Source organism: Lingula anatina, chromosome 1 (genome assembly GCF_051362555.1).
Source record: "Lingula anatina isolate TDL-2025a chromosome 1, LinAna3.0, whole genome shotgun sequence".
In the NCBI taxonomy this organism is placed as follows: domain Eukaryota; kingdom Metazoa; phylum Brachiopoda; class Lingulata; order Lingulida; family Lingulidae; genus Lingula; species Lingula anatina.
The window spans coordinates 562,681-589,909 of NC_141767.1; the positions used below are offsets into that span (position 1 = coordinate 562,681).

At 36.1% G+C, this 27,229-nt stretch overlaps 2 protein-coding genes across 7 annotated transcripts; one reads left to right on the plus strand and one right to left on the minus strand.

Annotated features, from left to right (window-relative positions):
• Window positions 1–62: 62 nt before the first annotated feature.
• Window positions 63–10,038, minus strand: LOC106174060 (RING finger protein 141-like). Its single transcript, XM_087002836.1, has 6 exons — window positions 9,893–10,038; window positions 9,344–9,517; window positions 8,988–9,096; window positions 8,314–8,468; window positions 7,913–8,032; window positions 63–6,979 (listed from the first exon to the last, which is right to left on the minus strand). Exons 2-6 carry the CDS (start codon window positions 9,490–9,492, stop codon window positions 6,784–6,786), a joined length of 729 nt encoding a protein of 242 aa, XP_086858962.1. The 5' UTR covers window positions 9,493–9,517; window positions 9,893–10,038; the 3' UTR covers window positions 63–6,783.
• On the plus strand, window positions 10,035–27,229 carry LOC106174059 (uncharacterized). Of its 6 annotated transcripts, none has more exons than XM_013555441.3 (5): window positions 10,035–10,151; window positions 14,571–16,400; window positions 22,942–23,502; window positions 24,008–24,036; window positions 25,208–25,352. In XM_013555441.3, the coding sequence occupies exons 2-4, from the start codon at window positions 15,317–15,319 to the stop codon at window positions 24,025–24,027; spliced, it is 1,665 nt and encodes a 554-aa protein (XP_013410895.2). In that variant the 5' UTR covers window positions 10,035–10,151; window positions 14,571–15,316; the 3' UTR covers window positions 24,028–24,036; window positions 25,208–25,352. The 6 variants fall into 6 exon arrangements, with proteins under 6 accessions (XP_013410895.2, XP_013410897.2, XP_013410896.2 ...); XM_013555443.3 differs by lacking the exon at window positions 24,008–24,036 and adding an exon at window positions 24,092–24,122 and having other exon boundaries at window positions 25,208–25,344; XM_013555442.3 differs by lacking the exon at window positions 24,008–24,036 and adding an exon at window positions 24,461–24,493 and having other exon boundaries at window positions 25,208–25,342.

Here is a 27,229-nt window from a genome sequence, read left to right on the forward strand (position 1 = left end):
TTAAACTAATTATGTCAATGTCCCCTTCATTTTATTTTCCTGCATAAGCCAAATTCAGTTACTTGCATTCTTTGACATTTTATTTTCGGTAAATATTACAATTTTTGAGTAGGAGCAATCGTATAACTAATAACAATATGTCATATGCTTGGAAACAGGCCAAATAATGCTCTTCCTGTACTCCTATTAATTTTAATTACATTTTCTTTGCCTATATTTTACATTATATACATGTTTGTATATTGAACTAGTACAATGGAAGGGAAAACATGAATAGCAGTGTTAGAGACCCGACTATTCAGTCTTGCTTGGAAACATTAGTGTCAACTATTTGAAAAGTGCATCAGAATTTTTGGAATTATTACACTCTATGAACCATTAACTTAAAATTATGGAAAAGAGGCATATCATTTTAAGTGAGGTATACTTCACAAAAATGAAAAATACACGCATATATATTAACATGAATGAATTATAATTGTACGCCCAAGAAATCTAAATTATAAAAAAATAAAATTATGAAATCAAATCTCTCTCAATAATCTGTGTTGAAAGTCCATTCATAATTGTTCGATATATGCTTATTGATAAATAAAAATATCACAGTTTTCCCACAGCTTTAAAATTTACTTTTGGAACCATTATAATGCCATTAATTCAGTGAAGCCCAGATTTATGATTGTTTAGCAAATGTATATACAGAATTTTTCATACATGCAGGGTTGAATTCAGTGTCCCAAGCTCTCCCAACTCAATGGTGCTCTCTCATACTGGGACAGGTATATTGTGCTGCATGATTTACAAATTAAAAAATCTCATTGCTCTTATATATATTAATGTTTTGTTCTGTCCTCTCTGCCATCCAAATATCTCATCCCATTGCTATGTACTTATCATATATTTGTACTTAATTGTTCTTTTATCCCTGCAATCCAAATATCACTTTTCTCAATTTTAGGTGAATTTTCCACCTTTCATGTGTTTATTTTTAACTCTGGAAGTTTGGTGCCCCCCTGAGTCATAGTGGCTTTAACATGTACTTACAGTAGTCTGCATGAATCCAGCCCTGCCTTGGGGCCTCCAGTAAATAAACTTAACATGAAACTAGAGGATCAGAGAGGCGATACCGCCTCCGTATATTGTACCACCAGCTGGAGCAAGCGCATTCATACAGACCCCCACATACACAAAGTAAGGGACACAGCCACCAGTCTTGTGCTTGACAAGCTGTAAAAATGCAATCAACAAGAATTTTCAAAATATGCAAAAAATATGTATAACTTAAATGGTACAATCAAAGTTTATTCATCGTAAGGTAGGTCAAAGGTCAATTTCAAGGTCACATTTAGATTGCCAGTATATGACTTCCTATTCAAGTTCTATAGTAATTATGGACCTATCTCAGCCAGTTTTGGAGAAAAAAGGGAAGCAAAATATGCAAAGTTCAGTTCATGGTAAAAAGGTCAAAGGTCAATTTCAAGGTCACAGTAAATTGCCAGAATATGACTTCATATTTAACTTCAATGGTAACTATCAACATATCTCTGCCAGTTTTGGAGATAAAAGGGAAGCAAAATTTGCAAAGTTCAGTTCATGGTGAAAAGTAGGTCAAAGGTCAATTTCAAGGTCACAGTAAGATTGCCAGTATATGACTTCCTATTCAAGTTCAATAGTAACCATGGACATATCTCTGCCAGTTTTGAAGATAAAATGGAAGCAAAATATGCAAAGTTCAGTTCATGGTAAAAAGAAGGTCAAAGGTCAATTTCAAGGTCACAGTAAATTGCCAGAATATGACTTCATATTTAACTTCAATAGTAACTATGGACCTATCTCTGCCAGGTTTGGAGTTAAAAGAGATAGAAATTAGCAGAGTTCAGTTCATGATAATAAGTAGGTCAGAGGTCAATTTCAAGGTCACACTTAGATTGCCAGGATATGACTTCCTATTCAAGTTCAATAGCAACTATGGACCTATCTCTGCCAGTTTTGGAGATAAAAGGGAATCAAAATTTGCAAAGTTCAATTCATGGTGAAAAGTAGGTCAAAGGTCAATTTCAAGGTCACATATAGATTGCCAGTATATGACTTCCTATTCAACTTCAATAGTAACTATGGACCTATCTCTGCCAGGTTTGGAGTTAAAAGAGAAAGAAATTAGCAGAGTTCAATTCATGGTGAAAAGTAGGTCAAAGGTCAATTTTAAGGTCACATTAAGATTACCAGTATATGACTTCCTATTCAAGTTCAATAGAAACTATGGACCTATCTCTGCCAGTTTTGGAGATAAAATGGAAGCAAAATTTGCAGAGTTCAATTCATGGTGAAAAGTAGGTCAAAGGTCACTTTTAAGGTCACATTTAGATTGCCAGTATATGACTTCCTATTCAAGTTCAATAGAAACTATGGACCTATCTCTGCCAGTTTTGGAGATAAAAGGGAAGCAAAATTTGCAAAGTTCAGTTCATGGTGAAAAGTAGGTCAAAGGTCAATTTTAAGGTCACATTTAGATTGCCAGTATATGACTTCCTGTTCAAGTTCAATAGAAACTATGGACCTATTTCTGCCAGTTTTGGAGATAAAGGGAAGCAAAATTTGCAAAGTTCAATTCATGGTGAAAAGTAGGTCAAAGGTCAATTTCAAGGTCACATATAGATTGCCAGTATATGACTTCCTATTCAACTTCAATAGTAACTATGGACCTATCTCTGCCAGGTTTGGAGTTAAAAGAGAAAGAAATTAGCAGAGTTCAATTCATGGTGAAAAGTAGGTCAAAGGTCAATTTTAAGGTCACATTAAGATTACCAGTATATGACTTCCTATTCAAGTTCAATAGAAACTATGGACCTATCTCTGCCAGTTTTGGAGATAAAATGGAAGCAAAATTTGCAGAGTTCAATTCATGGTGAAAAGTAGGTCAAAGGTCACTTTTAAGGTCACATTTAGATTGCCAGTATATGACTTCCTATTCAAGTTCAATAGAAACTATGGACCTATCTCTGCCAGTTTTGGAGATAAAAGGGAAGCAAAATTTGCAAAGTTCAGTTCATGGTGAAAAGTAGGTCAAAGGTCAATTTTAAGGTCACATTTAGATTGCCAGTATATGACTTCCTGTTCAAGTTCAATAGAAACTATGGACCTATTTCTGCCAGTTTTGGAGATAAAGGGAAGCAAAATTTGCAAAGTTCAATTCATGGTGAAAAGTAGGTCAAAGGTCAATTTCAAGGTCACATATAGATTGCCAGTATATGACTTCCTATTCAACTTCAATAGTAACTATGGACCTATCTCTGCCAGGTTTGGAGTTAAAAGAGAAAGAAATTAGCAGAGTTCAATTCATGGTGAAAAGTAGGTCAAAGGTCAATTTTAAGGTCACATTAAGATTACCAGTATATGACTTCCTATTCAAGTTCAATAGAAACTATGGACCTATCTCTGCCAGTTTTGGAGATAAAATGGAAGCAAAATTTGCAGAGTTCAATTCATGGTGAAAAGTAGGTCAAAGGTCACTTTTAAGGTCACATTTAGATTGCCAGTATATGACTTCCTATTCAAGTTCAATAGAAACTATGGACCTATCTCTGCCAGTTTTGGAGATAAAAGGGAAGCAAAATTTGCAAAGTTCAGTTCATGGTGAAAAGTAGGTCAAAGGTCAATTTTAAGGTCACATTTAGATTGCCAGTATATGACTTCCTGTTCAAGTTCAATAGAAACTATGGACCTATTTCTGCCAGTTTTGGAGATAAAGGGAAGCAAAATTTGCAAAGTTCAATTCATGGTGAAAAGTAGGTCAAAGGTCAATTTTAAGGTCAAATTATGATTGCCAGTATATGACTTCCTATTCAACTTCAATAGTTACTATGGACCTATCTCTGCCAGTTTTGATAAAAGGGAAGCAAAATTTGCAAAGTTCAGTTCATGGTGAAAAGTAGGTCAAAGGTCAATTTCAAGGTCACAGTAAGATTGCCAGTATATGACTTTCTATTCAACTTCAATAGTAACTATGGACCTATCTCTGCCAGTTTTGGAGATATAAGGGACTAAATGTTATAATTTTGGAGTTACCATAATGTGCCATAAATTTCCTACAGAAAAAATTAATTAAAATAAAGAAAAGGTCATTTTGGTCAAAATTCTTGAAATGGGAGGTGCTCTGAAGTTCCAGAAGTTCAAATTTGATGAAATAATGTCATTTTTGACCACAAGTTGTCTGCTTTGCCAAGCCTTATATATTTTTTTTTTCTGGAGTTCAGAATTTATTATCCATTACCGTACTGCACATTTTGCTTTCACCACCAATATGTACTTTTTGACACAGCGTAACTCGAAAACCATATGGAATACAAAAAAACGGAGACCACATTCTGTGTTGGGCTTTACATGCTCTACAAAATGCAAAAAAAGAATGGGTCTCTAGCGTTAACAGTTCCCGAATTAGAGACAGTTTTCAGTTTCGGTATCTTATGGCCGCTACTCCTGACCCCAAATTCACGAAGATGAAAGATGACCTGAAGGGTAACAACTTCCAATAATATTATTGGTTAAGTCTGTGTGGTGTCTGAATAACAGGGCAAATAATTTTTTTTTTCGTAAAAAAATTAATTTTTTTGAAAATTTTGGCCCGTTTGACCTTGAAATAGAGGTCAAAGGTCAAATCCAAGGGCATATTTAAAATCTACACATATGACTTTTGGAAAGCCGTCTGTAGAAATTTTTCCCATAATTCCTTCCGTAGGGTAGATAATTAGCATTTAATTTTGCCATTTTTAGACAAGGGTGCATTGCAATGAGTGCCACACCTAGACCCCAATACCGACAAAGCCCAAATTTTACGTGGAACGAGTTGAGATTATAGGTGACCTAAATCCAAGAGATGGGTACGGGGGCCCTTACCGTCTAGGAGGAGAAGCGGTAACGGTAGCCGTCCGGCGGAGCCGCAGGAGCCAGCGGAGCCGGCGGAACGATCCGGACGGGACTAAAACCATGTGTACCGCCAGTGCTAACGCTGGTGGTACAATGACTTACAGAAAGTTTACAAAGAACACTTATGGGACAACACAATCTACTTTGAACAATTAATCACTGCCTTTAATGTTGTAATTAATATTGTCATTCATCATGACATATTTATGGTGAAGCTCTGAACCAGGTAACTTAACTGTATCAAATTTCATTAATAAATTTACTTATGAAACAATAAACATTTCTTGAATGTCAAATAGAAAGCAAATACAATAACTAAGTACAAAACTTATTGCACAGTTTCACATTTGATTGACCATTAACACAAACAAGACATTGAAAATCTAAATATTGATTTAAATGCCAGGTAAAGAAGTTAAAAGGTATGCTATCTTTATTAGATCACTTCCCAAATCATTCCCAATGTCAGATCCTTAAAAGTGATAAACCCCCTTAAATACAAGTACCTGATGGGGATATTTATTTCTGATATGTACAGGAAGACAAGGTGGTCTAAATGTCTGTCAGTCATTTAGAACTATGTAACTTAATTAGAAATGGTAAAATACTATAAATCCAAGTGCAGGGATGGAAAATTGCATTTTTTGTTTTTAAGGAAAATTCAATTCGACAATAAACACCAAGACAGGATACCTTTTACTGAAGACCTGGATATGTGCTGTAAAGATATGTACAACTTATATTCTAAAAGTATACTTCAAGTAAGTTATAGTGTGCATTAAGATATATACAGCCGACATTTTGATAGCACACTTTAAATAAGTCATTGTAGGCTTCAACTGAAGCATCAGACTGAGTCTCTTTATTTCACCATGGTGAAAAATAAATGGTAGGCAAAATGAGGCAAATATAAAACAGTGGACAAGTTTTTTTCATCATAATTTGTAGTGCACAGGGATTGAGATTTGTTGGCTTTTGCTTTGTTTGATATGTTATACTGTCACCTATTTTCTTTTTGGAGGCCAAAGGTTGGTGATACTTACAAAACAACAAATACACCCCACTCCTGTTCCACCACGGTAATCATACAGGATAAACTTATATTATGCATAATGTGTTTTCACTTTACGTAAATCAGTGAGGTGAATAATTAACTTGCATTTTGCTAGAACATAAAATATACAATTTTAAGATCTGTTCACTGATTATAACCATATTTTTGAAAGCATTCAAATGTAGGTATTACCTGTAATACTTCAATTAAGCACCTAAGCACATAAACATATAATAATAAAATGTTGTAGTTATAAACACAGAGCCCCTGTTCACTCAGGCACTCTACAAATGATCCATTAGCAAGTCACTTTCTCTTGTGGGCAAGTACAATTTTAGTTCCATGACCACAGAAATCACTAATGCCAGGCAAATAATTCTGATGGGTACATCAAGTCCTGCCTTTTATTCTCCACCCTTGTTGCCCTACTGCCAGAAGACCTGGGGGGCAGCCCATCCGTCCAAAAAAAAAAAGAGGTTTGCTTGAACATGATTTTGGGTTGTAAAAATAGTGGGAATAAATGTTCTGTGGCATTATGATGGGGGGGATAAGTTGTAAAAATGCCAATAAAAATTGGATTTTTGATTTAAAAAATCTGTGAATCAGACATCCATTTGGGAGAAATGGTGTAATTCCCAGATCCTCTGCTAATAAGGGAATATGGCACTGATCTCATATTTAGCAAAAAATATTAGTTCAACTCAAGGTGACATTTTAGTAAGATAAAAGGAAAAAAAATGGAAAATTCAAGTCATTATTCAGGAGCCTTAAAACAGCTCCATTCCTTCAGTGCAAAGACCATCTAACTACCAATCTTCTTCCTCTTCATCATCCTCATCATCTTCTGTTTGTGGTTTCCCTACACGGTCAGCCAAACCCAACACATAGCCCTTCATCTCTGAGGCCATCTGGGAGGAGTCTGGTTTCTCTGTTAGCACCCAGGTCTCATCTGTACTGCTTACTGTGGCTCTGCACACGGGACACGTATGGCTTGACACACTCCTATAGAATAGCAGAACAATTTATTATCTCATGAATCTCAAGAAGCCTATTAAAGTTATGGTGTGCAACATAAAAATCAAACCACAAAGGTGCAAGTTGTACATTATAATTCTTTTTTTTTTTCTTAGCTTATGTATATACACTGTTAAGATTCACATCATAATCTCAAGTGTCTGCAAGATCCACGAACATTGTGAAGTTATGAACTGATAACAAATGAAGAGATCTTGATTATCTCATGAATCTCAAAAAGCCTATTTAAGTTAAGGTGTGCCACATAAAAATCAAACCATTAAGGTGCATGTTTTTTTACTTTATTTTTTTGTTGGTATGTAGGTGTCATTCTTAGCTTATACACTGTTAAGATTCACATCATAATGTCATGTGTCTGCAAGATCCACGAACATTATAAACTGATAACAAATGAAGGGCAGACAGGCTTGAAAGGACTGTAAGATTAATTCTAATGATGTCACATCTTTCTGTAACTCTGGTTATCTCAAACATTTGTATTTTTTCTATATAGCCTGTATTTATGCCATGAGGCATGTTTCAAGCTGTTAAAGGAACAAAAAGGTCATAGGTTTCAAGGATAACAGTAAATCATTCCCTTGGCTCAAGCTGTGAGAAAATAAAAAGTGCAATGTAAACCTGTGTATGATGCCAAGACAATTTTATTGATGAAAAAAATCAAATGCCAATCCCTTCTTGTAGCAAAACTGCACTGTTTTCATTTCTCTACCATAATCACATATATATAGAGCTGGGGAAAATGTAACAACTTACGTGAGAACACATAGTAATATAACATACTTACCACCTGTCAATACACTGTTCACAGTACAGGTGAGCACATGGTAATATAACATACTTACCACCTGTCAATACACTGTTCACGGTACAGGTGAGCACATGGTAATATAACATACTTACCACCTGTCAATACACTGTTCACAGTACAGGTGAGCACATGGTAATATGACATCAGCTTTTCTCTCCATACAAATAATACATTCATTGGCTTCCTCAGATGCACATGACAAACTGTCAGCTCTGAAAAGCAATAAGAAAGAGATTTAGACAATGTTCTCCATTTCCAATTCTATATTAATGTATCAAAAACAAATGGAATGCTTTTTTTTTTCAAGATAATTCAAGAAAACACAAAAAATACAAACCAGCTTTGAAAAAAATTTGTCTACAGTGACAATAGCAACTAGTGTAAAACTAGTTTTTTTTGGTAGAAGAAATTATTTACCATTTTTGTACATGAGCTAGGGTTTAATAATACATTTTTGAGGATTACTACAGTGGTGAAGTCATCTCTTACTTACTCTGACAGTATAATGGAGGCAGTGAGAGCTGTCCTCTTAGGGTCTGTGTTCAAGGAAGATGGCTCAGCTTGTGCAATAATCTCATGATACAGACGTACAAACTGCTTGATGTTCAGTATCCTGGTAGATTCCACATGACCACTCTCTGACATGACCTGGAGTATTGGAAACTGACATGATGTACACATGATGTACGGTAACACACATGATATATACATGATATATACATGATGTTCAGTATCCTGGTAGACTCCACATGACCACTCTCTGACATGACCTGGAGTATTGGAAACTGACATGATGTACACATGATGTACAGCCATACACATAATATATACATGATATATACATGATGTACATGTAATATACCCCGACAAAATATTTTATAAATATCTGCTTTATGTCAGAAATAGCTGTAGCGGTGTCACTGCATTTCTTATTGAAACAAATGGCTGCACACTGTTAAAACATGATATTAATTAAGTGAAAGTTCTAAGTCATCCAAAATAATAAGAATCAAATGAAATGGAAAATAAAATGACAAGCAGATGTTGCAGTGTCATCTTGAGACCTTTCATTTTAAACTTTTACACAAAAGTTCAAAAATTTCTTAAATTTAAAAATGCATTTTGATTGTGATAACTTTTTTTTCAGAATAATCCATCACCAATTACCTTCATGCACCTAATCCTGACAGCAGCCTTCCATAGCAGAGTAGAATCAGTGCCTGGTTTTACCTGGAATACCAACTTCTTCCCAGTGTCATCTGTAAATGCCTCTGTACTAAAATAATGAAAAACATGAATATATATAACAATGCGTTACATATATGTCAAAATAACAACATTATCATATTATTAATGAAATCATTTGTACAAAAATGTTAAAGAGAAAATACCATGCAATCCATGCTTAATTATTTCACAGATGTTTGTTTAGACGAAGTGGTAAGAGCAACTAGTTAAAACTAACTTGTTGAAAGAAAATAAAATAAAATAAAATAAAAATCCTAAACAATGAAGTGACCTACATTTCATTTACTTGTCTCACAGCCTCCAGGAATTCTTCATAACTCAGTGCAGCTATTTCCTTGAGCTGTGAGGCTTGGTTCCTCAGTTTATCATGCACCCACACCACCTGTGAGGGGACGTTCTCACGCAGGCTTTGTCCCTGACCCATGGATACCTTCTGCTCTTCTAGGAGACTGAAGTAGGACAACATTATGCCAGGAATGTGTATCAAAAGGAGTGCTTACGCATAAAATTCGTTCTACACTTCCCATTACAGTGGCCCCGTCCCTCTGGTTAAAATAAAAACACAATCCCCGTCGCAGTTAAACTTTAAGACAAAACTGTGAATTCAAATGCAACATCTATAAATGTGAGGCTGCGATCTCTCAAATACTGAACCAGTTTGATATCAATGGAACAAAATATAGAACTGGAAATGGTCCCTTCTCATTCATTCACAATGAAGGCCTCGAGGCTCGAGTGGAAGGAACTACAAAACTTACAAGTAAGAGATGACAACAGATCGTAACTAACGGATTTCACAGTTTTATGAAGTAGTAACCACTTACTATTGATCCTAGGTAAAACTGCCCTTATTCTGTGGGAACATACTTCTGTTGCTGTCCTGGTTCATAAAAATTTCGCAATTTTATACAATTATTTTTCTTTCTGTCTGATGACCAATGTGAAGTACGTCATCAAAATATGGGTAAACATTGCCGGTGACGTCACGTCATTTAGTGTCGGTACACAGGAAGAGTGAAGCTAGCAGGTGTGACAGCCAAATTCAGTTGTGGCGACTTTTCTGCAAGATTCTACCAAAAAGACGTGAGTTGATTAAGCAGATTCCATCTTTTTCAAATACTTATGTCGTGACATTGTAATCTTTCTGCTTGTTTGTATAAGTATTGAGAGAAAAAACACTCTAAAAAACTTTCTAAGTAAGTTTGACGTGACTGTTATCGTGTTGAATCAAAGAAAATTGAAGATGGACTTTTTAAGTGTCAAGTTGTTGTTCATTGACGCGCTTTTTGTCGCAGCTCCTGTTCTGTTTTCAAGTTTTATATCCATTATGTTTCCTTTCTTGTTAATGTCAGTGTTATTAGTAAATCCCTTAAGTGTCCAGAGATTGTAATACAAATGACTTCTTGTCGTTGGCTCAATGAGTGTATTTATGAGTCACCATTGGGCATCGCGTTACATATTAATTCTATGTATGCAGTTTATTGTAATCATAAAGTGTACCGGTAATCTGATAGACTTTGGCCTTAAATGATTAGGTACTGCATTCATTACTGTTGTTATCAGTGAGGCAACTGTACAGCAGTTTAGTTGCCAGCTGCCTGTACGAAGTCGTTTCCTTGTTAGTCTTAGATACTACCAGTTGACATGTACCCACATTGTAAACATTTCATATTATATTTGAGTTAGTTTTTAGTTACTGATTATGCCTAATTGACTGCGTGGGTGCAGTAAAGTCATTATCATGAATTCTGTTACTGTATTTTTGATAATTTGCCAATGCCAGGTGATATTTACAGGTTAATAATTTATCTTAAACAGCCTGCAGCACTTTGGTGGAATGGACATGTTATGTAACATTACATACCCAATGTATTTAATTTCACAGAATAGAAAACCACATGCAGGATGTGCATGATTTGTTGTATTTGAAAGACAGTTGATGTGCTCTAATTATAACATCTGTCATTTTTGTCAAAAATTGTCAAGCTATTCTCTTGAGGGATAAAATGCATGGTAGCATGTGTATTTTATGATGTGTGCACTAAAACAGTAAGCAGTAAGAGAATCCTTTGAAAATTGATTTAGTTTTTGGGCCAGATGCCCATATATTTCCCAAAACAAAAACAAATTCAGATCTAAGGACTTTTTCTCTTAATGGTGGATTGTGTGACTTTCATCTTTCTGTTGATCGCATCATTTTATAAGGAAGAAAGCAGTTGTTGGAATACCAAGAACAAAGTTTTGACTAAATTTAATAGTTTTTATCCATAGAATCCTTTAATTCAAGTATTCCAGGGCTTTGAAATAAGGTGTATCCTACTGCGCTGTGTGTTATCAAGGAAGGAAGTCCTTGTGGAGAACTAGGTACTTTATGTCAAATTATATGATTGCTGAAAAGTTAGAAATTGTTGTATGTTGAGAAAATCATTTGCAGCTGGATGTCTCGTATATTTGACATGAATAGGCTTTTTTTTATGAAAGTGTGCTAATAAATCCCAAATTTTAGTGGTGTGCTGACTAAGAAAATGAAATGACATGAAGAACCATAGGTGTCTGTGTGAAGATATACGAGCAGTAGACATTTGTCCAAACTGTGACTCAAATAATGATTTTCAGTGATCTCTTTAAAAACATCAAAGAAAAGAACTTGAATTAAGTGTGTTTGTGGTGACAAGCTACAAATAATACTGTATTAAGTTTGGATGTTCAAGGTAATAATGAAAGCCTGTGTGTCAGTAGATAATCAAAGTACAATACGGCCTAGTTCTTAACAGATGGTTAGTTGTGATACACTTTCATTGCCTGATTGGTCAGTGGTCTAGGACATCATAATGGAGTCTTCTGTGACCTTTTGTCAGCAGGGTGTCATCTCTGTGTCACCTGTGTATTTAAGAATGATGCCCCCCCCCCTCTTCTGACTCACTGGTATACCCATTAGCTAAGTTAGAAGTACAAGGTCAATGTATGAATAGCCAGCAGAGATGTAATATGTTTCTTGACCAGTTACATATCAAGGCAGGATGGGCTTTTAATGAGAAAGTAGCCCAGTGTTTGCTAATGGATGCTGATATATAGAGTCTCCAGCAAACTTTGCTAAATCAAAAATCAACAGTTTGATCACATGAGGCTGGTCCATGATAAAAGTAATTCTGGACATTGTTTAGTCCTTCTCCTGTGACATGATATTGTTTGTGAAATATTTATTGCAATGTATTGTGATAACATATCAGATATCTGGCCTATACCCAAACAGCAAGTAGGTGCTGAAATTTGAAGCTTTGGAGATCTTGCTGGAGTCACTTTAGGTAGTTTATACAGTGATAAAGTTACTAATTACTTGCCCCCCAAGGTAGACATCAACTTCAACTTTGCTCAAGGTATCAGGAGAGTCAAAGTTGAAAAATGATCCAGTTTGCTTGTATATCGTTGCATCACACTAAACATTCAGTATTCAGCACAAACAATGTCATTTTATCCTGAAGGTTTGTGAAAATTAATAATGTGTAAGTTTATTTACTCTGTGTGCTATGGAAAGGTAAGTACATTTGGTGGGCCAATAGGTTGCTGATATTGAATAGAAAGGACAGGTGTTGACATAGCTTTTTGATAGCATAGTCAGGTATTTGCACGTGTATTATGTTCCCAAATACGGCCAACGGAAGCAGGTAGCACCGACGCTTACTTAGCACAAAGGCAACTTACACTAATTGACCAAGGGGGTTCATTTGTTTTCCTTCCTTTTTTTACATATGTAGATTTAAAATGGGATCTCACCTTTTCTTATTTTTGACACTTCAGTGCAAAGACCATCTAACTACCAATCTTCTTCCTCTTCATCATCCTCATCATCTGTTTGTGGTTTCCCAAATTGTGGCCAGTTTTTACAAAATGTTTTAGATTAACTTGTAGCAGTGGACTCATGGTTACCTTGTGTGACCCCTGAGTCAAGTAGCAAACACAATGAGTTAATGAAGAGAGGTTTTAACACCTCAGAATAACCCAGTGCATTGGTCTCTGATCACTGTGTGATTAGGAGTTCCTATCAAACCTGTCATTTTGTGTAAAACATTTTGACTTTGATCTTAAATCTAGTCTGTATTTCACAGGGATTCACAATATCATAAAACTGCTTTGACATTAAATGGGTGCATGGTATCCATTCTGTGTTGAATTTGAGAAATCCTGTGTTAATATGCCTGCTCTTGAAACTCTGTTGAACAAGGCCCTTGAGTAATTCTAATAATTCTAGCATCACTGTTAAAGAGACTTGACCTTTTTACAGTGTTGATGTGTTATTTAAGTAAAGAAAGTTGTCATCAGGCTTGTTTGATTATCTTAGCTGTAAATCTGTAATGAGGGGAAACTGTTGATGTAACAGGGATAATGGTGGTATTTATCTTATCCATCTTAGCTTGTTAAGGTATGGCTGCTGTCTCTGTTAATGAAAGGTGAGATATATCCTTGTCATTGCTGGACTGGCCAGAAAGTCTCACTCTCACCATAATAATTCATACTTTAACCAGGTAAATACAACATGGGTTGGTGTGCCTTAATTGAATCACCAATGAAGTGTCCCTTTAGGGTGAAAGAAAATAGTCCCTAGTTGAAGTAATGAGTGACCTGTCACTCCTAAAGGTTGGAAGTTTGCTTCTGATACATTCCTTAAGGACATTACAGCATTAGGTCCTTATACAAGACAAGTCTGAGATTTTATCAAGATGATTTATACATTTGGTTAGAAAATGATCAAGTTCAGGAAAAACCATCTTACTTCATTGCATTTTGTTGTCAGTGCCGCTGTAGCCAGTTAAAGAGCCATGGTTATGCATTAGCATGTTACCATTTGTGACTTTGCTTATTTACCTTTTCTCCCTGGTTAATCAGGTGTGGTTGTGTGGGGGGAAATACCTGCCCATTGGAATACCAGTGATGTGACGGACTATTGTATTAACGGGGAGGGTCTGAAGGCAGATTCTTTAAGTACATGAGGAAAGAATGCCAGGCATGGCCAGTTGTTGGTGGGTTGTATTACACAGGCCTGGTATACCACACTGATGTGTACACTACCTCATACCATGGACTATCAAGAGCTCTGGTATATACGTAGTCACTGTATCAGATGAATGTATGTGTGTTTAGAAAGAGAATTGTCAGGATTATCATGGAGGCATGGAAGTGAATTGTTGGTGCTATGTGTTGAGGTTAAAACTTGAGAGTGCAGAAGCTGAAGTACTCAGTGTATAAAAGTAATGGGTCCATTGATAACCAAAATGCTAGTATCATTAATGGTATAGGGTGTCACATTTCTGTGCAGCATTAAGTATTAGCTATCGCAGTAGGCCAAGACCCTGTAATTGATGAACACATGGCTACCATAACTGTCAGTTTCATGTTGATAAAACTTTTCAGAAAACTTATTCTTCTTTAACCTAGTAGTGGGAATGGTAAAGTCTATCCTTTCATCTCCTTAGCATAAATAACAGTCTTCTTTCTCCATTCCAGAGACACCAACAAGTAGGAATCTGTGCACAGTGACATCTGAGACCTAAGACAAGGCAGAGGACTGTTTACATTGAGGTTCACGTCCCACTGTCACTGTACTCTGGCTGTTGTTAATAGACGCATCTCTGAATCTGGAAAAAATGAACTCTGATCCGCCTGAGTAAACGTGACAGGGTTGGAGATCCTGCATGACTTCTTTCATTGACCCGAATAGCTGACAGATCAAGGCACACACGGAGGTAGAGCAGAGTGTGTACTCAGTGTGTGTTTGGGGGATGTCAGCCCAGTCATAAAACACAAGTATTATTCCAGTTGGTGTTGTGTAGTAATGAGATAACTTCCAGCAGTAGAACTGACAGTCATCTGTCCTGAGGTACATCACAGTCAGAAAACTACCACTTCCAGGTGGTGTGTGTGTGGGTACATTGCCAGAGGATTCTAGTACAACATACATCTTCTGTAGGAAAGTTCAGAGAAGAGAAAGAGAGAGGAATAATAATAATCTCACTGTCATGATAGCTGGAGGCAGGCTGGCTCTGGTGATGACTCTATGGAAAAGTATCTTCTGAGAAGATCAGATGGCTGATGTGACCTGATAGTGGTTGTGGCTTACAGCTGTTTGTGTTCTTTACATTACTACCCGCTGCTATCTCATCTCATCTCATCTCGGATATACTGGAAAGTATCAGCATTCTCTGCAGTGCACCAGTCTAGTGCTATGCTGCAGTCCTAGTTGACGTGGTAACATGGTGGAGCTGAAAGTGTGGGTGGACGGGATTCAGAGGGTCATCTGTGGTGTGACAGAGTCCACCTCTTGTCAGGATGTAGTCATTGCTCTGGCCCAGGCCACAGGAAGGACAGGGAGATTTACCCTTATAGAAAAATGGAGAGACAATGAAAGATTGCTCTCCCCTTCAGACAATCCTCTGAAAATCCTTCACAAGTGGGGAGAGTATGCTCATGAAGTGCAATTTGTTTTACGTCAAAGACAAGAAGGCAAACAGAGGACTGATAAGTTTTTACACAATTTCACACCACCACCCTCCCATGGTAGTGTTGGCGGAGGCATTAGTGCAACCAGTATCAAAAAATCCCTAACATTCAGTGGTGCTCACAACTACAGTTTTCAAACCAAACCAAGTGCAAGAGTCCAACCTCGTCATGCTATACAAGAAAACTCATCTCTGGAGAGTCTGGAGGAGGAACCAAGTGCCTCGGACATTCCTCTCTCAAAACACTCTACAGAAAACATCAGTACATCTTATGCCAAATCAGGAGGCCCACCCTCATCATCCTCGTCATACTCCTCTTCTCCATACAGTAGTTTGGACAAAAAACATTATCAAGGTGCTTTCCAGCGAGTGACAAATTCAAGTGCAACTAATTCCACCCTTGGTGGAGGACAGAGCAGCGGTCAGCCGCAAACTTCTGCCCTTTTCAGGTCCCGCAATCAGCCGTACCCAGGGGTGGGAAGGTCCCCTGTGGCCAGTATCGCCCCTCAAGTGGGAGGAGGAAGTTGGAACCATGGGCACTCACACACCCCTAGTCCTTTGACTGACATAGAGAAAAGTCCCCAAGAATTTGCTCAGTTTGATCAAAATCAAAATGCTAAAGGAATTGTTGAGAATCATCAAGATTTAGAGGAATTAGACTTGGACCAGAGCTTAGCCGAGGAAGCAGCTAAACTTCACATAGACCAAGCATTTGGTTTGGACGAGTATAGAAATATAGTCCCTGCTAAAACCCAAACTGACGACCTCATTGAACTGATTAACATGCAGCACGAGAAGCTGGTAAAACAAGAGGCACAGTTAAAAGATCTGGATGAAGGTAAGAGCCATTGTTCTTGGTTGATTTTAACCATGCATAACACTCTAGTTCATGCCTCAATGCATTGAGTGATGACCGTGTAGGCAGCTTCTTGATTCACTGAATATTATGTGCAAGAATGAGATTACAAGTTTATGGATATTCGTCACGCTATAAGGGTGAATACCAACACTACACAAATAGTTAAAAGACCATTCACAACATGTGCTGGTATTTCTTCAGCCTCTCTGGTGCCCTCCTTTCTTACACTGACTGGTTTAGAAACTGACAGATCCCCATAGCTGATGATAGGGTTGAGTTCCTCCCTTCACTGTTGATTGGGCATGACACCACCTTGGCATGCTCTGCTAGGTGTTTTGTACTAGTACATAGGGGAATATTCAGGTTGTATTGTAGTATAACAAGGAGATATTCAAATTGTTTTGTTGGAGGCCCTGTCCCATCTGTGGCTAAGGAGGGCTAGATAAATGTGTTTGAACAGAGTCAGTAATGACCTCCTCACTTTTTATATGGCATGATGAGTGGTTTGATGTCTTCAAAGGAGTATTAAGTTCACAATCTGTGTGAAGTGAACTACATATTTTTTGCTATTATAGGTTCCAAGCTAAGCCCCCATGTATTATGATCACCCAGTACCTCCATTAAGCCTAGGTCCCAACTACGTTTTGGACGCATGGTTTTTTAGGTTCCTTGCGTCCGGCTAGGACGTAGCAAGATCGCAAGGAAGAAATCAATGCACAATGGACGTGCTCCTCACACACAAACTCCCACGTTTTCCCCATTTTTTTGGCCATAGACCACACGTAGCAGCCTGTACGCTCGGTTGGGACCTTCTCTACTTCTTCTCTTAGTGTGAACATTCCCATTGCAAACTGTGTAGTTAGGGGGTTTCTGGTGGCAACATTGTGATTTATTTACTGATAACCTTCCTGATTGATCTATTGATTTTATCAGGTGCTGTGCCCTTGGGAATTCAGACTTTCTCACAGTGTAATTGAAGTTTGGTAAATAATACAAATCAAAGAAAATAAATATATTTCTGTCATGTTAGTTTGGGGGATTGATGAGAACAAATTCATAAATTGTTTGCATAGATAACTTTTAATGTTTATTAGCATGTTGAGATTTATAAGCAAGATTTAAACTAGCTTACATTCTTGGCTGGTCATTTGCTCATAACACCATAAGTCTAATAGAAAGTTGTAAACCAAGAACTTTAAAGAAAAACACATAAGAAAAAAAGGGAACTGCATCAAGTGTTTTTAGGTTGATTTATGTAGATTAGGCAAGTGTTTAAGCCACATGCTACAGTTAAGAAGATGTGTGGTAGAGTTTTTATCACTGACTGCATGCTTGCCCTGCTATGTATTTAGAAGCACCACCCAGAATTCTTCTCTGCACATACTGTAGGTCAGCAGAGAGAGAGAGAGAGGAATGGGGAATGGAAGGCTAGCTAGATACCTCTTGCTTCATCCTGTCTGTTATAAAAATCAGTAATTTCTTTGATGTTGATGAAATACAAATGTCAGATTTATTCCATTTACAAGATATTTTATCACAGAAAAGTTTTAGGCAAAAATGGTTTAATTTTTTTAAAACTAAAAAAAAAAAGAAAAGATTTTAAACAATATTTTTTCAGTTTTAAACAATATATTTATGGATCCTATTTTGGCTAAGATTTTACACTGTAGTGCAAGTATTAGTACAGGAGTTCAGGAATTTCTAGTTCTTCATGGGTGCATGGCTTTGACACTCCAGGCTGTGTGATTTCTGGATTATCAGCTAGAAATGTGGAATACATGTGTAAACTTGATGACATAACCCATCATTGTTGTGGCCACTGAAAGTCAGTATGAAGATTGGAATGCCAAAAATGCATTATTTACAAGCTAGCTGAGATAATTGTGAACACAAAAAGGCTGTTATTAGGAGAATCAGCTGATTTTCATGGTTAAAAAATGATCATTTTGAAATCAGTCTTATTATATTCTAGATGAGGTTGTAAATTCTAGATCAAAATATGTTTTTCTTGTGAAAATTATGTGTGTATGGGTTCTATATATTTTTAACCACTGTATCAGTTTGTTAAGTTATAGAGCATTCTACATTGTCAGTGTGATTTTTCTTACCAGAATATGAAATCTCCAAGAATCTATTTATTTCCTGGTATCCATACAGGTTAAAAAGGAAGTAGTATTTAACTATGATCTGATTTCTCTCAGTGAGTGTTACCTTTTCTTTCTACCTGGTAGGGTGGGTGTTTGTGGGATATGCAAGCTTTTCCTGGTATTGTGAACAATTAACCTTTAAAGCAAAACATCCGTCTTATTGACTTGAAACCTAGATTGCATGCCATATTTTTCTAAAATTAGATTCTAAACTGTCATGTTATTTTTGGAATGTTTTGTATGATGAGCAGAATAAGGTGTCCAGGTACAATGTCTCCTTGTACCATGGTATAGAGCCATGTGGCAGCATCTGTGGAATGTTTACTATGAGGAGTGGACCAATACATTACAGGACCATGCCTGATGTACTACCAGGCACTAATAAAGTAAGACTAGGGCTGTCTGCAATTATGACACACTAGTTATCATTCACATCAATATTTTGGTTCAGACCATTCTATTGTTTTCAAAGAAATTTTAAAATTATAATAAGATGAACAAAAAAAAAAAAGAAAAAAAATTCAGTCATTCCATTTCAAGCCCTGTCTGCCAATTTCCAAATGAACAGAGCAGTTATGATTTATTGTCCCTTAAATTCTGTTGTTTGAATATAGACTGAGGCAGAGACACTGCATATTAAGTCTGGACTGAATAAGATCCAGTGATTTATTGTCATTGATGTGCAAATTGTTATTAACAAGTGGACATATATTAAATTATAATTAGATGATGCAAGTAGGCCTGGTTATTCTACCAGCTAATAGTTTATTCAACATCATAATTTACAGTCACTTGAAAATTAGTTTGGTATTTTAGCTGGGAATAGGCTGGTAATAAAAGGGGATACATACACACTTAATAAGACTTAATTGTCTTCCTATGTTGTTTGTTAGAAATTGTTAACATCTAGCTAACCAGGTGTTGAAATGTCCTAACTGAAATAAGCATAGTTGATGTGATGAAGTGTATGCAGAGAGACCAGTTTGTAGTTATAAATTGAAATAGCAACAAACCATTTTGAGCACTCTCAAGTAAAGGTCATATTTTTGTGTTCAATCCCACTGATATTAGCGTTAAAGGGCATTTGTTTCATTACTAATGCCCATACACAAAAAGTCAACTATTTATTCACAGCCAAAGAGTCCAATGTATCATTATAAATATAATTCACAGAAGAAGTCCATCAATCATTTCTGGAGTTGACCTTACTTCCTGTCAGTGAAGCCACACCTTAAGAACAAGGTGTCTCCTGTTCTCTTGTCTCCACTCATCAGGTGACAGTGATTAGTAATCTATGTGTCAGGTAGAGGAAAGGGTCATAGAACAGGTCAGTGGGCACCTGTTTGGAGATGGAACTGGACCCAAGTGACCCTAGCGGTCTCTCCTTCATGTTATCCAGCTTGGCTCCTAGTAAAAATGGTGTTACACTTGGGTTTGTGAACTGTCTCCACCATATAACTGGAGATTTTTTGTGTTGTTACACACATTGGCCTGTACTGTAAAAAAAAAAAAAAAAAAAAAAAAAAAAAAAAAAAAACAGGGAGAGCCTAGCACCCAAGGTCATACTGTCTCGGGTCTTTCTTTCAAAATATGACATACAGGGGTAACCCAGCATGCTAGCACCCCTAATTTTAGGGAGAGGGGATATATAGACCTGTTCAGTTATGATGACAGGTACTATAGACAGGGGGGGAGGGGGGGCTGTGGTATGTGTAAATTATGATGGGGGGGGGGGGCATAATGTGTTTTGACAGTAGATCAAAAAGTGTGTGTGAACATGCATGTTTGAGTACTTGCGTTTGTAAGTAATCTTGTATTTCCACTACAAAGAGAAGTGATCTTTGCTGCTCCTGGAGTAAAAAAATTGAGAGTTAATCATCTTAAGGTGAGGAGTTGAGTTATCTGTTGATATAGACCAGTGTCAGGATGGGATGCGTTACTGAGAAGATGGTCCACGTTGACGTAAATTAAGATATGTGTTGATGTAAATTAAAGTTGATGTTGAGTAGACAAGATACACAGGTGATTTCACCCTCTATCACCTGTGTCAGCCAGGTAGCAGAAATGAACCAGATTCTTTAGATCTTATCTCATTAACGGCAGTACTGTACTGACCAGCAGGATATGATAGGTGGACAAGAGAATCCTGGCCTTTTTATATACTTACAGTATTCATATTGTGGTAGAGAGAAAAAAAGACTGATGATTTCCATTTCTGGGCTACAAGCTAGGAATGGTGATAAGGAGTGATGATAAATACCTCATTTTATACGGGGAATTTTGTTAAATCAGAATTGATTGTAAAGATTTTCTCAGTTAACACCACAGTTCAGGAAAAGAGTGTTTTTTATAAATACTTCAGAGTTTACTGTTTTTGGTATAAAAATGTAATTTACATGAAGTGCATATTTAATCATTAAACCAATTGATTCAATGAACAAAGTGCATCCAACTTTTGGTAGCCTTTTCCTTCAGAAGAATTCACAAAGAAACTTTTCAAGTAATTCCAAGACCAATCTCCTTGAGAATTAATAAAATGCTACTTCAGCATTAAAAATTGGAACTTCACCAATGGCTTAGGAATGTGGATACTTAACCTTGCAGCAGAATCCATTAACCTTGGGAGCTGGGGACCTTAGGCTACTGGAAATGTCTGCAGAAAACTTGCTGTGGGTTTTGGCATCAAAACAGAAAATAATGTCATTTTCCTCTCCTTGGGAGTAGCAGCATCAATATCCCTGATGAAAAATAACTGGAAGGAGTAGTGCCAACATGCACATTTAGTCTAATTAACTCCTAGAACCTAATCACTGTCAATTAACTAGAATTGATTGTTTTACAGTCAGTTTTTTATGCACTGGAAAACATTTTGTAACATGTCTAGCAGATCTGAAAAGTATTTAGGTTTTGGGCTGATTTTGGCTGTTAAGAAAATATTCCGTTCAATACCCCCAGAGCCTCTGGGTCAAGCACCCTAATAGAATTATGGAGGAATATATCACATCATATGATGCAAGTTGGGATGTTGAATAGAATTGTAAGAAACATAGCAGTACGGGTGGTGGTAACTGTGTTTACATGTGACAGAAATAATGAGTTGGGGTTTGTAAAAACAGGGTTCACTTAGAGACCATTCCCAGAGACTATCGTACTAACTTTGGATTGATCTGTCTCCAAGGGGGCTCTCACTAAATTGCTATCAACTTTAGCATGTCCACTGAAGCTGTTAGAGGGTAATTAACTATCGTTTAGTGGCTTCAGTGGCATGCCAGACATATAAGCTGTTTAAGCTAAAAGCAATTAAGTGAGAAACCCTTTGGAGATGGGTCGATCCAGTTAGATCGATCTAGGCATGGGAACACAGTCTTATTTAAACAGTTGAACATTGGTGGCTTAAGACAAACTTGCCAGGTAGTTGGTCTAATGTTTAAAGGCATGCTTAGACTGTTTTAAGAAATCAAATTACTGTCCCTGGCTTAGATATTGCATATTTACCTAAAGACAGAAGTTAAGGAACTATTAACACAGCCTTGTGGAGAAACTGTTTTTTAAAAATTTATTCATGGAGTAAATTTTAGTTTGGAATTTGCTGGAATGGTGGCAGATAATTACTAGTAAATTGTTGAAGTTTGAGGAGAATTTTTCTTGTATTTTTCCATGCCAATATTCTGCAAATGACCAATTTAAGAACTGAAATGTTTAGTACAGCTTCAAGACTTCTGTCTTTTCTCCTCCAGGTCCCATGAAAGAAGTCTTAAATTTAGGTTGTTATATCTAGTTACTTCAGACATGCAGTTTATTTGTGATTGAAATGGAAAAAATTGCACTGAAAGATCTCATTTTCCCCCATGTTGTAGAGGCTGCCTGCTGAGGCAGAGAACTCTGCTGTCGTTGCCGCGGGAACTCTGCTTAGTGTTTCACAAGTTGCCGTGACAAATCTGACCTCATGTTAATTGTTAAATGTAAAAAAACAGTTGGAACTATTTGGAAATTTGATAATTTTGTTTAATTGTAGAATTGAGTAAAACAGACTTTCTTTTAAAGAAAATGTAGACAAATTCCTGAAACACAAGCTAAACAAAGAAAAAGTTGACAGGCTGGGTGGAATAATTACAAAAGTTTAGTTTTAAACAAATGAAATGTGATGTTTTTCTTTACATTAAGGGCATTTGTTCCAATACTACAAATTATTTTGGTGATGCCCTGTAGATTTGACAACAAACCATTCCAAAATGCATTTCCTAAAATTGTTTATTACAAGCTCTGAGTATCAAAGATGCAAAATCACAAGTGACAAGACAATTTGATTAAACCTTAATTTTTCTTTAAATAGTGTATTTTTTTCTCATTTTTGATGTTTTAATTTTTTGCAGAGATACAGTACTGGGAGAAGCAAGATAGAGAAAGTTCTCACCAAGCTTCCCTTATTGAAGATGAAATCAAAAGACTTGAATATGCAAAAGAGCAATATGAACTAGAAATGAAAGACACTGATTCAGTGAAACTGGAAGAGGAACTCCAGCTGTTACAACAAAATGACAAAACATTGCAATCTGAAATTACGTTATTTAAGTCCAAAACGTCAAACAGTGAAACAGATCTATTACAGTCTAAGAACAAAATACGGCTTTTGTTGGATGACATAGACGAAGAAAAACTTGCACTGAACAAAAGACAACAGGAAGAAAAGGAAGAAGAACTCAAGATTTTATCCGAGGTTTCAAAATTACAGAAAGAATTGAAAGATCTGCTTACGGAATCTGAACAAGAGCGCAGTAAGGTTGAAGAAGTTGAGAAAGAGGTCAAGGAGGTGGAGGAGTCATTAATAACAAAAAAGAAGGAAATTACTAACCTTGAACAAGGCATCAAAACTGTCAATTTAGAGCTGTTCATGAAGACCCCTACTGAGCTGCATACAGTGGAAATTGCTGACGGTTGGTATTATTTGTATTTTTTTTTCTTATGGGAGGGAATGGTTTTCTTGAAAATGAACTTGTTGTGGGAGTTAGGACAAAAAAGTTATGAGGATAATCTGTATAAGACATGTTGGAATTCGTTTCCATGTAACATATTACACTCAGACTGAACTTGAAATAGTTGCATATTGTCACATCTCTGAGTCAGAAACATCAAATTATCCTATGAAGAACTTTTCAAAGAAATGCCCATTGGAAAATGTCCACCCACCCAATAGGATCTGTTCATACTTCAATATCTGATCCACATGAATTCCACACACAGATAATTAGGCTATTTGTGAAAAGCTTTCTGAAAATTATTTATTGTATGAATTTGTTTACTCTTGCTAGCTTGAATGTTGCATGTTAAATTTAAACTTAAGTAATGGTAGTCATAGTTATAGTAGAAAATAGTTCTCAAACTTGACGGATTAGTATTATTTATGAGGAAGAAGTCAAGCCTAGCTGTTTATAATTCTAGTGCATGGGGAAGTGTATTGAGTTGCAAGAGTATGTATTGAAGTTAGTATGTATGTATTCACCCTGTATCTACCTTATTGTTCAGGCTGAAGTCTGTCCCCCCTTTACCCTGTATTGTAAGCAGTTTTGTCTTCTTACAGTCAGCCTTAGATGTGAAATAACATCTGCATTGCGTTTGTCACAACTAACACAATCTAAGTGGGTGCAACCACCACACTCCTCGTAGCAGTTTAACCTAACTAAGGCACTCTGTTTAAAACAAAGAAATTGTGTCCAGAAATTAAACTGTCAGTTTATTCTACAAGTTGGCTGAGATGATAATCCATTTTCTTTTCTTTAATTTGATGTGATTTTGTGTGATTTGATTTTTATTTCAGACATTTTAAACAAACTAAATAATGCATGTTCAGAAAAATTCTCTCAAACGTCTTTTTCTCTCTTTTTTCTTCACCAGAGTTTTAGTGGATACTGTAGTTTCACTAGAAGAGTAAGCAACTTGAATGTTGATTTTTTGTTGTGGTTTTTTGAACTTTGTTTTTTGCTTGTGTTTGTTTAATTAGGTAGATTGCAAAGAAAAAGGAATATCATATACACCGTGTCTTTTCTTTGTTTAACTCGGCACACTTCAGTAACATTTTCACTCATTTATGTGGCACCAGTACACTAATGACCATATACATGTAGCTGCTGCCAGTGGAAGGGCATTTAGCATAATTTTGTCATGTGATATGGAATGTTATCAATGCCTGAGTTTATTTATGTTGTATTTCATTCATTAAATTAATTTAAAACCCATATTTATTAATACAGCAGGAATGTGTTTTTGCTATTTATTCGTATGATATCATAAAATATACTCTTAATAGAATAGTATGAATGATTAAATAGTCATTTATATATTATGTGTACAATTTTGCATATTTTGATATAATTGCCAAATAATTCATCGAGTGAATACTTTTTGATCTGCTTCTGAAGCTTTAAGAATTGCTAGAGCATGCCTTTTGACTGGCTGATTCAACAGTTGCATTTAAATGAAAGGCAAATAGTTTCTCTTAGTAAAACAGAGGAATGTCAAACTTTGCTATTGTCTATTAGGTTATGTTTCAACTGTTTTGCCTGTTGCATTTGAACTGGCGAGTGACACTTCTTTAAACATAAGAAACATCCATAATTTGACTGTTCTATGCATTCATTTTAGGTTTCTCCTCAACGCGGCCCATGTCTCCCATCCCCCCAGGTAGCACAAGAAAAATGACCAGTCTACCCCAAAAGCTGGCAGAGACCGCGCCCACTGCCAGAAACCCTCAAGGTCTGTGGGTGTGACCCTGCGTCCTCTGGGTGTGTGGGTGTGTGGGTGTGATGGTGATCCCTACCAGGAACCCTCAGGATTTGTGGGTGTGATGCTAGTTATCTTCAGTCGTGAATCTTCTTGAGATCTTGGACACCACATCAGAACTCATCCTCATCATCATCTTCTAAGAATGGTATTTTTCATTAGCAAAGAACTAACTTTATATTACAGTATACCGCAATATGTATTTATATCTATATCCTGTTGGCAGAGTCTGCCCCCAGGATAATAGTACCATTGGGTTTAGAAACTTCTCAATTAAACTTAGAAATGCCACACGTGTCATATCTTTTGCTTTGGGCGCTTCTATTTTTAATCTGAGAATTTGTGCTGGTCCAGTGCCTTAAAAGTCTATGCAAAGAATGAATGAATTGTGATATTGTGATGTAAATGGAGGCAAGCAAATGTTTGGATTGAGGTGAATTTTGACTGCTTGCAATTTTGTTAAAAAATGATAGTTTACCAATTTAACTTTTAATATATTAAGACTTGTTTTTTGACTGTGCTGATCAGCCGTTGACTGAACATTTGTATGATAAAATTACTTTTTTATTAAAGATTTGCCTTTATCTGTATATCATTAATACAAAAAATATATATAAACTATATCATTTTTTAAAAAATTGTAATGATGAAGGTGATTGACATTTCATTGATGTAGACGTGCAGTTCTCCCGCCGCAGAATTCAAGACCTACATTTCCAATTCTTAGATGCATCCAGAAAGGACATTGATCATTGTAATGAAGCATTATTTTGCTATTACTTTACAAAATCATAGAAAACATTATTGCCATAAGTCTTGTAGACATTGCCATGTAACATTTAAGAAAAATAGAGGTGTTATTTCTATATCGCATGAACTTTAATAAGCAATATCATTTCATGGTTTGAACAGCTTTTGTTTTTCAATTTTCATTAGACAAAATTTATTATGAAAGAACAATTTTATAAGATTTAATGTCAAACTAAAAAGCTAAATGCATGACTCAAAATGGTGATAAAGCAAATATTAAGACTGAATTGATATCAAAATATTTCTTTGTAAACATTTTATCATATTTTTTATAAAAACAATTTTTCTGACAGTGGACATACTTTGCTTCTTTATCTAGAATCTGTGGTTTATAAAATTTCTGAAGCGTTCCATTTGCTTTTTGTGCAATCTTGCCATACGCAGGTGATGATCTTTGACTGCAGTTTTGGATATAGTAATTTTACATACAGGTTTTCATTGCAAATGGCTGAAAAACTCGGTTTCTGGACATTTACTTTTCCTTTGTCATAAGAAAGCTATTACCAATAATCGGGTGCTCTGATTATGTCAGTTACTAAGCTCATGTACAATACTCTTCTGGGTGAGTATTCACTTTATTACCACAGAAGGATAAATATCCAAGGGATAAAAATCCAGGTTTATGCAACAGAGAACAAATGGATGAATGTTTTGAGAACACATGAATATTAAGTTTCTTGTATGTCTTTTGTATCTTTAATAGGAGTGAAAAATTGGCTGAGTTATAAGAAATACAATTTTTTCAGTGGAAGTGCAGGTAGTAGAAACGATCCCAGAAATCTTGCAACTTGGAAATGATTTTTCTGGTGTTCATTGAGGCATCAGTTTTGAAAAAAAATAAATAAATAAAATAAAACTATCTAGCACATAGCTTTGGCTACCTGTGGTTTTCCTGATATATATGCTGAATTAGTTATAGTATAAATGGTCAGAATATTTATATAGCTTGAGATTTTATAGTTCTCACAAGAACTTTATTTCATGCTTTATTATGTATTCATAAATGCTAGACGGTATTAATTCAATTTTCCCTCATTGTAAATAGAAGAATGAAAAATATAAGATCAGAACTTA